This window comes from Euprymna scolopes, chromosome 28, assembly GCF_053919585.1.
Source record: "Euprymna scolopes isolate OS-2025 chromosome 28, ASM5391958v1, whole genome shotgun sequence".
In the NCBI taxonomy this organism is placed as follows: Eukaryota; Metazoa; Mollusca; class Cephalopoda; order Sepiida; family Sepiolidae; genus Euprymna; species Euprymna scolopes.
This window is the reverse complement of record NC_136509.1, coordinates 9,479,546-9,492,744: the sequence shown is the minus strand read 5'-3', so window position 1 is coordinate 9,492,744 and position 13,199 is coordinate 9,479,546. Positions and strand designations below refer to the sequence as shown.

General features: G+C 31.3%; 1 protein-coding gene across 3 annotated transcripts in view; it reads left to right on the top strand.

Annotated features, from left to right (window-relative positions):
- LOC145249446 (deoxyribonuclease-1-like) overlaps positions 1 to 13,199 on the top strand; it is a 120,578-nt gene that overhangs the window by 65,121 nt on the left and 42,258 nt on the right. For all 3 annotated transcript variants that reach the window (XM_080111004.1, XM_080111006.1, XM_080111005.1), the window contains exons 2-3: positions 8,935 to 9,023; positions 10,948 to 11,028. In XM_080111004.1, the coding sequence (XP_079967130.1) occupies positions 8,935 to 9,023; positions 10,948 to 11,028 (170 nt within the window). The remainder of the gene's footprint in view (positions 1 to 8,934; positions 9,024 to 10,947; positions 11,029 to 13,199) is intronic.

The window sequence follows — 13,199 nt, the reverse complement described above, 5'->3', positions numbered from 1 at the left end:
CATTTTTTACTTTTTATTTTATACTTTTCATTTTATACTTTCCATTTTTCACTTTTCTTTTTACTTTGCATTTTTTATTTTCCATTTTATACTTTCCATTTTTACTTTCCATTTTATACTTTCCATTTTATACTTTCCATTTTTACTTTCCATTTGTTACTTTCCATTTTATACTTTCCATTTTATTCTTTCCATTTTTTACTTTCCATTTTTTACTTTCCATTTTATACTTTCCATTTTTACTTTCCATTTTTTATTTTCCATTTTATACTTTCCATTTTTTAATTTCATTTGTTACTTTCCATTTTATACTTTCCATTTTATACTTTCCATTTTTTATTTTCCATTGTTTAATTTCCATTTTATACTTTCCATTTTATTCTTTCCATTTTTTACTTTCCATTTTTTACTTTCCATTTATTGCTTTCCATTTTTTACTTTCCATTTTTTACTTTTCATTTTTTACTTTCCATTTTTTACTTTCCATTTTATACTTTCAATTTTATACTTTCCATTTTTTACTTTCCATTTTTTACTTTCCATTTTTTACTTTCCATTTTATACAATCTATTTCATACTTTCTATTTTTTACTTTCCATTTTTTACTTGCCATTTTATACTTTCCATTTTTTTTATTTCATTTGTTACTTTTCATTTTTTACTTTCCATTTTTTAATTTCATTTGTTACTTTCCATTTTATACTTTCCATTTTTTATTTTCCATTTTTTAATTTCCATTTTATACTTTCCATTCTTTACTTTCCATTTTATACTTTCCATTTTTTTACTTTCCATTTTTTTGCTTTTCATTTTTTACTTTCCATTTTATACTTTCCATTTTATACTTTCAATTTTATACTTTCCATTTTTTACTTTCCATTTTTTTACTTTCCATTATTTACTTTCCATTTTTTATTTTCCATTTATACTTTCCATTTTTTTCTTTCCATTTTTTACTTTCGATTTTATACTTTCTCATTTTTTACTTTCCATTTTATACTTTCAATTTTATACTTTCCATTTTATACTTTCCATTTTTTTACTTTTCATTTTTTTCTTTTCATTTTCTACTTTTCAGTTTTACTTCCAATTTTCGCTGTTATTCAATTTAACTTCATCAACTCCATGAATTTTACCTAAAGATGATTCGCAGTCGAATCGAAAGCACTCTGGATAACTATAGAACTTTCATAATTATTTTCGATTTAGATATAAAACAAGAGGTACTTGCTCAGTTTAATCAAAAAATTAAAAAATGAAAATATCGAAAAACTAGCATGGGTGCCCGGCGTTGCCCGGGTATTTGGAGGTGTATGTTGAGCAAAACAAAAAAAAAAGCAGTCAATTTTTTTAAATTTCACCCCTATTATGAGCCCTTACAATTTATTGTTTTGGGCTCAGATCGAGTTAATAAGTTAGATCCATGTTCAAGGAATCTCTATCTAAAATTTTATATGTTTAGACCGAAAAGTGTCCGAGGAGTTTGGTAGAGTTCTCAAAGATAAAATCGTTGAACTTACTTTGACTCCTTAATCGCCAAGTTTCTGGCAGAAAACCGATCACATCGCTTTTCCCAAATCTCAGTACCCTGTATATCAAAATTTGAGTCTGTAGACTGAAAATTGACAGAGTTATTGCATAGGGAAATGTACACACACACATACACACAGATATACAGATACACAGACACTTTCACTTTTATAGATATACTAGCATGGATGCCAGGTGTTGTCCGGGTATTTTTTGAGAAAAAGAAAGCAGTCAATTTTTTTTAACTTTAACCCCTATTATGACCTCTTAACATTTATTTTTTGTTCAAATTACTTTATTAAGTTAGATCCATGTCCAAGGAACCTATACCTAAAATTTCAAGAGTTTAGACTGAAAATTTTCGGAGGAGTGTGGTAGAGTTCTCAAAGGTCAAATCGTTGAACTGTGACCCCTTACTCGGCAATTTTTTGGTTGAACTTACTTTGACTCCTTAATCGCCAAGTTTCTGGCAGAAAACCGATCACGTCGCTTTTCCCAAATCTCAGTACCCTGTATATCAAAATTTGAGCCTGTAGACTGAAAATTGGCAGAGTTATTGCATAGGGAAATGTACACACACGCAGACACACAGACAGACAGATACACAGACACGTTTACTTTTATAGATATACTAGCATTTCAGCCGGGCGTTGCCCGGGTGTTTGGAGGTGTGTGGTGAGCAAGAAAAAAAATGGTAGTAGGAAGGTAGGCTCGAACCCGTACCATGAAGAAGGAAAAGAACGGGAAAAAACGTGACGTCTTCGCTATTACGACCACTGAGGCGAAGCCTAGGTTACTTTGGACTTGTGGGCCGGCGCTGAGTCCTGTTACCATACCCAGAGTATGCCACCAGGGGATCATTACACTCTTCAGTACATCCAGGTACACTTTGGTGTTGATTTCTAAGCCAACTTCGAAGATGTGAGGTGACATGGTGTGGCCTTCACTTGAAACCAGGCCAAAGACCATAACTGTGGCTGGAAACTTTGTTTTAATCACCCTGGGCACGTCCCTATTATTCTTGGCAATCCAGCAATGCATTTTGAGGGTGCTGGCAATGGTCCTGTTGTCATAAGTTGGATCGCTAGACAGCATGAGTTGTACAATGACGCATCTCTGATCTTGCTCGTTGAACATTATGTGATTTAAGACATGATAGAAGACTCCTATCGCTCTTGGGATTTGTATACAACTGGCCAGCAAGTATATGGTCTGCAAAAAAAAAAAAAAACGGTTTTCATGAAATGGAAATGGAATCATGTCGTCTTTTCTAGGGTGACAATATTATCGTTCCTCCCTGTATATAATTTTAATGAAAATATATTTATTTTACTCAACCAGCGTCAAAGATAAAAACAACGTAGATACAAACAACAGCGTCATAACAAGAAATAAATGCCATTTATCCATCCTAACCGCACAACAAATTGTTGTGTAGTGAATATATATAAAATAATCTGTTTTTACAGATGAAAAGATAACACCTGCTTGACAATCAATTACTGAACAATTGAAATCTGTTTTCTTTTTACCTTTGAAGTGTTTTGAATTACATGTAGGGTAAATTCGCCTTTTGTCATAACAAAAGACATCGAGAACCTGTTACCGTTTATGTCACATGTTTCAACGACTTCAAAGTCAGAAAGTAATAATAATGTCCATGAAACATACCAACGCGTACTATCAAGTTTACAAGAAAGTTCTTGCTATTTTTTAAGCTTTAAATTCAAATGAACATATCTCGGCTCAAACAAAAATTTATTGACTGAAATCAGCACCATCAGAATCAACACACTTTTGTCAACGCAAAACAAGTGTATTTATGCCAGTAACGTAAAAATCTTGCGTTCTGGTGGCGATGAAGTCGCTGAAGGCGTTTTTATATTGCTTGAAGCACTTCTGATGCAGAAAGTTGTCGAGATGCTTGAAATAGTGGTATTCATTAGATTAGAGGTCTGCAGAGTATGGTGGACAAGGCAGGGTTTCGTAGGCTAATTCGTTCAATTTATGTAGGGTCAGTTTAGCAACGTGCTGTCGGGAGGACAATTTGGTCTTTTTTTGTTGACTAAAGCTGGGTGTTTTGGTCGAAGTTTCTGATGCACTTCATCAATTTTTTGACAGTACTTCTCCGTCGGAATGGTTTCGCCTGCATTCCAAAAATTGTAATGGACGAGACCGGTCGCAAACTACCAAACAGTCAGCATAACCCTTTTTAGTGTTATTCTAGTTTCGGGAAGTCTAATGGAGCTTCGTCAGCGTCTAACCACTGAGCTGAGCGTCGCCAGTGGTCTTAAAGAAACCACTTTCTCGTAAGTCACAACCCGGTCGAGAAACGGGCCGTTCTTGTTGCGTAAAAGAGTATAAAGTAATGAAATCAAAAGGATGTAGTGTTTACCTGATATACGCAATGGTAAACTTCAATCTAATATAAATACCATATATTAATTTTTTTAATATTATTTTCATGTTGTATAATTTTTATGTTGTCAACATTTAATAAAAGAACATAACTGTCCCCTCTCCAATCTTAGAAAGGTCCTTGTTGACAACATAAAAATTATACAGCATGAAAATAATATTAAAAAATTAAAAATTCTTGAAGCATCATATATATTAGAACCCTTCACTCCACTATAAATAATATTGCATTCGAGAAAAGCAGTAACGTTCTAAAATGTCTTGCGTAGTTCATATTGGACGGACTTTGTTAACGGTGTCCACGAACTTGCTGTTTTTAATACTCGAGTTTTCTATCAACCTTTATTTTTAATCGACTTTTCATCGACTTTATATATTTTAACTTATCGCCGTTTACTGTATATTTTAGTTTTCACTTTTAATTCTCACGGTTAGCGTAATGGTTAAGAGCCTTGACTGTCGTACAAGCGGTCGGGTTTCAATCCTGGCTTGAGGTAGTGACCTGTCTAGCCCCACTGATAAGCTGTGATGCAGCGAAACAGTACTATATGTGGATGACTATATATATATATATATATGTGTGTGTATGTGTATATAAAAGGTACAGGCAAAATGAATGCCGATGCTCAAGGTGTATAAACATTTTCACCCCTCCTTTATTTAAAAATTCACCAAAAAATCAGGAAATAAACCAATTTTGATGAAATTCTCAGTACTTATAAAATAATGATCGCGGAATATAATCAACTAATTATTTTTATTTAAATTTAGTGAAAATGTATTATTTTGTTTAAACAAAAAATACCTTTACTAAAGTTATGGTTTTCAGTAGTAAATAAAAAAAATGCAAGAATTTATTTTTGCTTTTTTTTATATAAATAAAGCATCGTAATTGTAACAATAGAATAAAAATAAAATAATTTTTGCAGGAACATTACGAAAAAAGCACCTAAAGTCCGTATTAACGAAATCGGTATAACTCGAAGAAAAATTAATTTCTCGAACAACCAATATTATCATTGAATTAAGCACTGTTTATTTAATATTTTCACACAAAAAATTGTAATTGCAAAAATTATTTCTACTTTTTTTACGCTTACATTTTTAACGTAATCTTTATATGTAAGATTCTAATATTTCCATTGCACGCAAGAACGTATAATTATCAACATAAGATAATGTTCATATAATCTTGGAAAATAGAGTAAAAAATTAAATTAAAAAACAAGAACATAGAAAATAATTTAATTAAAAATGGCAAAAATTATACGAACGTTCGAAATCAGTAAGTACGGGTGCGCAGAGTTGAAAAGAAAACCAGCTTGTTTTCCCCACCTTCCTCCTCTCTTCAACTATCTGCCTGTTTGTGATTATCGACTTTATAATAAATTTTAACGTAAGTCTGTATTTTTTAGTGTGTAATTTTTTCAATAATTATAAATTGTTTTCTTAACTAATTGTAATTCTGTATTAATATTAATAAATAATGGTGCTAACTTTTGTTAATTAATAAATTATCAGTAGTATAATTAATGAATTTAATTAACTTTTATGCATTTTTAAATGAAGAAAGGAGGGCCTGCGACTCAAAAAAATAGTCGCTCGGTATACCAAAATAATGTTAAATAAAGAAATAAATTATGTCTAATTTGTCCTTCCATACATATTTGAATTTTACCGCCAGAGTTTTTTCTGATACGATAGATAAATCTCATTCCTACCAGTGTCACATTTTTGGATGATTATTACTTTTTTTAGCAAAAGTTAATTACAATTATTGTATTAAGACTTTAACTTAATACTTAACTTGGAAATAATTACAGAAACTTATATTTTTCTTATCAGAAAAATGTGGACACGATCTTTGTCATAATGAATTTTTATGTGGAATGTAGGGTTTTTCAGATTTGAGATAAAATTATTCCATGTATTTTTTATTTCACAAATTTTTTTTCTTGGAGAAATTAACTTTAAACTATAATCTTTCAAATACAATAAAAAAAAGTAGTCGAAAATTAAAAAAATGATTATTATGATTAAAAACCATGCCCCCTACAGAATCAGCCATTAAATTGCCCATGCCTAATATATATATATATATATATATATATATATATATATATATATATATATATATATATAATTATTACTACAATATTAACACTACTGTTTAATCCTTTTGGGAATCATCAGTGCATGGTGTTACGATTACGCCGGTCGGAAGATTTGAACCTGCCTACAAAGCCATCTCTGACTCCATTAACAAGGAACAAACCCACACGGCCAACTTTAACGGCGAGGAATATCGTTGAAATTTTAAACTTATTTTTAAATGTCTAGACGTCCGTCCATAGTTATCTAATGATTATAACATCATGATCTTTTTTTTTTTTTTTTTTTTTTTTTACAAAGGCATCACCACATTATCAAGGCCCAGAGGCCACTCAAGGATAAGGGTTAAAGAATGTACAGTAGAAATTGGTCAATATAGTAATCATTAGTAATGAAAATTTGGTAAATTTAATAACTTATATGGAACGGCTCATCAAGAACTTATTTACTTTAGACTTGAACACAACCATATTGTAGTCAGCCGGAAAGCAGGAAAACGGAAGACAATTCCACAGGCGTGCAGTTCTAAGAAAGAAGCTTTGTTCATGGAATCTACGTTTAGGTTTAGGCACAGATAAAGAGTGGGGGAAATTATTGATAGTGTTTACAGCTAGACGAGTGTTTCTTGTGAAAGTTTGGCGAGGGGGGACCATAGATTGAAGCTCAGTTGAACACTTTCCATGAAAATAACGATACATCAGAGACAAACTCGCAACATCTCTTCTGTGAGATAGAGGTTGCAAGGAGGAGAAAAGGACATCTCCTACGAGGCTACGAAGTCTATTTTGAACTCTATCAAGGCAGGATAAGTCCTTTCTAGCAGCTCCTGCCCAGATGTGGCAACAGTATTCCATCCTTGGACGTACCTGGCTCTTATATAGATAGAGAATAGCATCAGCAGTGAGATATCTACTGGATCGATAGAAAGATCCCACCATTTTTCCAGCGGCCTTGGCAACAGATTTGATATACGTGTTCCATTTAAGATCAGGAGTAATGGTCAAGCCCAGAAGCTTGTCAAAACTTGAGACCTCCTGAAGACGAGAGCCATTCATTTCAATTGATGACAAATGTGGATTAGTTAAGAATATTCCAAGATAAAACAATGAATCAAACGAGTTTTATATGAGAGTACTTGATAATAATATTTATAAAGCAAGATGCATTTCTACATTTATTTTTGCATATCATGATCATGACAATGTTTCGATCTATTAGTTATGATTAACTCAAAACCTCGTAAGGCGATGGTGCTTTAATTAAATAATTGAGGACATGACATTATTAAAAGCACCATCGCCTGATGAGGTCGTTAGTTATTCATAACAGATTGAAACATCATCATGGTTTTGTAGTTGTATTAAAATACTATATATATATATATATATATATATATATATATATATATATATATATATATATATATATATATATTAAAAGAGTGTAGCCAGCAACAATTGCAGGTTTTGAAGACTTTTATCATTTCTTAATATTTTTAAATATTTTCATAACGCGTTTCGAGCCTTGTTTTAGTTCTCTTCAGATATTTTTAGGTAAAAGTTTTTTTTTAGGTAAAAGCCTTTCTAATTAAAAGTTTAACTATAAAAAATTTTAACTAAAAATATTTGAAGAGAGCTAAAACAAAACTCGAAAAGCGCTATAAAAATATTTAAAAATATTTAAAAAATGATAAAAGTCTTAAAAAAACAACAATTGTTACTGACTAACTACACTCTTAAATATACATTTTTTTCTTTCGTTGAAATCACACAACTATTGATTTATATATATATATATATATATATATATATATATATATATATATATATATATATATATATATATATATATATATATATTGTGTGTGCGCGCGCGCAGACATATGTTTCTCCGATGCGATTTAACTTAGCGTGGTTCCAAACCAGGGCCCAGTGCTTGGCGTCCGATGTTTTGTTCGGAATTGTTCGTGGCAGTAAAAAAAAAATGTCGTAATTAAATGAATTTATTAATTTATTTTGTACTAGTCCAACATTGCTCAGTCGTTAGATACGCTTAAATATGATGTTTTCATTTATGTAGATTTCAGATTTATATTTACAGAATCATTTCTCTATTGATTATTATATTGTACCCAATATATAATAGTAATATCAAAAGTTAAAAAAATATAACTAGAGTGCCATCGGCTCGAAACGAAATCAGAACATATAGCCCTCCAGCCTCAATCGTTACCATTTGAGCTATCGTCAGATGGATAAGAAATAATTAAAAATGAACCGACTTAAACGAATAAATGTATATTTTTGCGTATGCGTAAAAATAACATGTTTAGTCGACTTACGCCTACCAAGTTCCAATTTTTTTCAATTTTGAATCCTTAGCAGCTATTCTACGCAGTTCTAAACGCCATAAAAAACGGGCCAGAAAAATGCAATCATTTGCCCCCCCCCCCCGGTCGATCTACAACCTTGCATCTCGGGGAAGATAAAGTTTGAAAAAATAGAAACGAACAGATAGAGAGAGACACGCACACACAGACATAGTTAGTTTCATAAATTAGAATAATATACAAGTAACCGAAACTATTTAACTCTTTGTTTACGGAAGTATATTGTCTTAACGCCGAGTGGAAATTCTCTTTTCCTCCGAAAGAATTCTTCATCTATATTTGAACTGGTAAAATATAAACTCACATATATATTCTAATGATAAAATAAATTAACGATGAATGTGAATTCACATATTTCTTATGTTTAGAGAAAGTGCATTGGTTACATATGACAACCTAGTTATCCTAATTCTCAACATGCGTGTTTTGAAATTATGTTCTTGCTTTAAAACTCATTCGCTTTTCTTTTTTTTTTTTTTGTGCAGATAATTCAAAGATATGATCTGGTTCTAATTCAAGAAATCCGAGACAAAAGTCAAACGGCAATGATTAAGCTTCTCGACAAACTGAAACAGTAAGTACCTGTGTGATATATGTATATATCTATAAAATTATAAAACTTAGATCAGCTTGCTTTGGCGTTTAAACCGTCAACCCGATTTTTCACTTCCAGTTTCAAACAAGGCCGATAGCAATTAGTCGCGTGCTCTCGTGTAATGAATGAATGCGTGAATGTAGGATTGGCATGAAATTCTTAAAGATAAACTAAAAGATAAACTAAAATGACCGAAAAATGGGCTGAAATGACTTAAATAAATAAAAAGTAAATGACTTAGAATGACTTTAATGAACTTAAGGATGAATTGATGACCTTAAGAATGACCTGATTGCTTAAAAAATAACTGGAATCCTTTAAAAACAACTTGAATGATCTGGAGAATGATTGAATGGCTTTGAGACTGACTGCTTGTAAAGTGGTTGATTATTTTACATTAAATTAATACAGAAAAGTGATCCCCACTTTATATCACAAAGTTACTAACATAAGTACAGCATGTAGTAAGAACAGATACTACACTTTGACTTGCCCAAAAAGGCCAAGCAAAGGGTATTTATTTGCTCCCCCACCGAGCAAATTAGGTACAATGACCGATTTTAACTGTGAGAAGTGAGGGGGAAATGGGGGCCAACTCCCCGGGGAGTAGGAGAGCTGGATAGTGACAATTGGTATGAAGGGTTGCCCCTACATTAACCAAGGTCTTATATGTGGGGTTATCCCCACATATGGTCTTTGCTTGTAGTATCTGCCGGAACAGATACTACACTTTGATCTTGGTCAAAAGGTCAAGAAAAGCTGTATTTATTAGCTCCCCCCCCCCGAACAAATTAGGCACTAGGCCGATTTTTAATGTGAGGAGTAAAGGAGAAATGGGGACCAATTCCCCGGGGAGTAGAGGAGCTGGATAGTGACAATTGGTATGAAGGGTTGGTATTTATTTGCTCCCCCACCGAGCAAATTAGGCACAAAACCGATTTTTAATGTAAGGAGTGAAGGGGAAATGGGGACCAACTCCCCGAGGAGTAGGGGAGCTGGATAGTGACAATTGGTATGAAGGGTTGCCTCTACATTTACCAAGGTCTAATATGTGGGGTTGCCCCCACATACAGTCTTTGCTTGCAGTATCTTCCGGATCAGATGCTACATTTTGATCTTGGCCAAAAGTATATCTTTGCTCCCCCACCGAGCAAATAAGGCACAAGCCGATTTTTATGTGAGGAGTGAGGAGGAAATGGGGACCAACTCCCCTGGGAGTAGGGGAGCTGGATAGTGACAATTGGTATGAAGGTTTGCCCCTATATTGACCAAGCTCTTATATGTGGGATTGCCCCCACATATGGGCTTTGCTCGCAGTATCTGTTGGACAGATACTACACTTTGATCTTGGCCAAAAACGCGAAAATCAAAAAAATTGTTATTAAATTTGCTCCCGGTGTTATGAGTGATAGTCGGTGGACTTATAGATAAGAAAGTTAAAGCTCCTCCGCCTTCTTTTATATATGACAAATAAAATCTAAAACATTGATGAGAATTAAACATTAAAATATTAAAATAGATTGTAAATACTATATCTGCTTGTAGTACTGAAGAAACAAAAATATATACTTTGTAGTGAAAATAGGTTGAGTCCACTTGTCATTAAATTTTCGCCTGGCGTTATGAGTGATAGTGGGAGGATCTATGTATAAGACCTTAAAAGTCCTCCGCCTTAGTTTATATGTGACAAATAAAAACTGAAATATCGATCCGGGTTAAATATTAAAATAGATTGGAAATACAATATCTGCTTTTTATGGTTTAAGGAATGGAATAATATAGCTTGTAGAGGAAAAATGTTATTATTTTATATATGAAACAATTAAGGGTTTACTTTATATTATTTTTAAATGTAAACATGGTCATTATGCTTTTTATGTTTTATTTTTTTATTATTATTTAGAGCTCAGACACCATACCGGATGCATCTTAGTAAACGTTTGGGTCGTACAACCAGTAAAGAACAATACGCATTTTTGTCAAGGTGAGTTATACATTTACTACATGTATTTTTTCATGCTACTGACTTTTTTAGATAAGGATTGATAATTTGTATTACTTAGATTATTCGGACTAATGTTCTCACCTTCTCTGAGTGATTTCTACAGGTGTATCTTGTTAAGTTCGGAAAATCTGCAAGAAATTTCGATCAGAACCATTTATTTAATAAACAGGACAGTAAGCTCTTGTACTGAAGCAATTATTAAGCAGAAGTTCTAAGAAATTCGCAAAAATTAATAAACCTTTAACCTACAGAAGAATGTAACTAACAGCTAAATTTTACCAAGTAGTTTATCCACTGCGCCACGAGTCCTTGCGAACACTTCTATCATGAATTTTAGAATTCTTAAACCTATTATTTTTAGATATACAATATTATTAATTAATTCATTACCATAGATTGAGATATATATATATATATATATATATATATATACAATCTTATTACTTAATTCATTACCATAGATTGAGATATATATATATATACAATCTTATTACTTAATTCATTACCATAGATTGAGATATATATATATATATATATATATATATATATATATATATATATATAATCTTATTACTTAATTCATTACCATAGATTGAGATATATATATATATATATATATATATATATATATACAATCTTATTACTTAATACTATTTATTACCATAGATTGAGATATATATATATATATATATATATATATATATATATATATATATATATATATATATATATATATATATATATATAAGTTAGAAAAGCATTTCATCTAAGGCATGAAAATTGTTAAACAAAATGTTTTTACTATAGGCTTTAAAAATAAAGGTACACTATTCAATTTGAGATTTATTTATCTTACAAAGTGCACTTTTATAAATTTTACAAAGTAAGGTATAAAAATTCAATACCTTACTTCTATATATATGTATAAAAGTACACTTTGAAGATAAATAAATTTCAAATTGAATCTTGTACCTTTATTTTTAAAGCCTATAGTAAAAACATTTTGTTTAACAATTTTCATGCCTTGGATGAAATGCTTTTCTAACTTGTATCGTATCTTTTTAAGATTATATTTTATTTAATTTATTAATTTGGATTTTTTAAAAAATGAATGTGGTTTTGCATGTATTTATAAAAACACTCCTACTACCTGTTTCACTTTGTATTTCTCCTCACACCACAACTCATTTTTGCAACCTTCTCTTTGTATTATTACAGGTCTGAATATTCTCTCTGTTTTAGTTTGTATTTCTCCTCACACCACAACTCTTTTTTTTGCAACTCCCTCTTTTTCATACATGTCTGAATAATGAGAAAATCTTAATTCTTTTAACAAAAACTTTAAAATATATTTTTCAGATTAAATCTTTTTAAACTTCTTTCAGAACAGAAAATCTTTACAATTTAATAAGGAACATATTTCTTATAGGTTTCATTAAAAATATTCAGTAGATAACGAGAAAAATCGAGATGAAAATTTCAAAAGGACTGTATGGCTGGTTACGCTCAATAGTAGTCCTCACCAGCGAAAGTCTTTGTTATTGGTATTCTATTATTATTATTATTATTATTATTATTATTATTATCATTATTATTTAAAACATTTTGTGTCTTGCTCTTTCACGCGAGGTCAAACAGTCCTGGTCAAAATCATAAGACCGCTTAAGTAAGCGTTTACGCATATTATCGAATTTTTAATCAAACAAATGGTGGAAACCATTGCCAAAAGGGAAAATATGATAGAAAAAAAAATGAAATCTGCTTCATTCGAAACCTTAACCCTGATCTAGTAATTAATACATTTAGGAGGCAGCCGCGTGGTAGAGGTTTAGGCTTCTTATCATGGGGTCCCGATTTCGAGTCTCGCTAGATTCAGCCAATCTGATGAGTCGTAGACGACGAAACACGTGTCAGTGGATAATTATATTTTAAAAATTATATATATATATATATATATATATATATATATATATATATATATATATATATATAGTAGACTTATGCCTGATAAATCCTAGCATGGATGAAACGCGGAATATTCTGTGTAGCTTAATTGCCATATATATTTTATAACTTACTACCTAGCACTACCTAAGTATTGAGCACTGTTGAAGTAAATACTTAAAGTTTACGCATAAATTTATACTTTC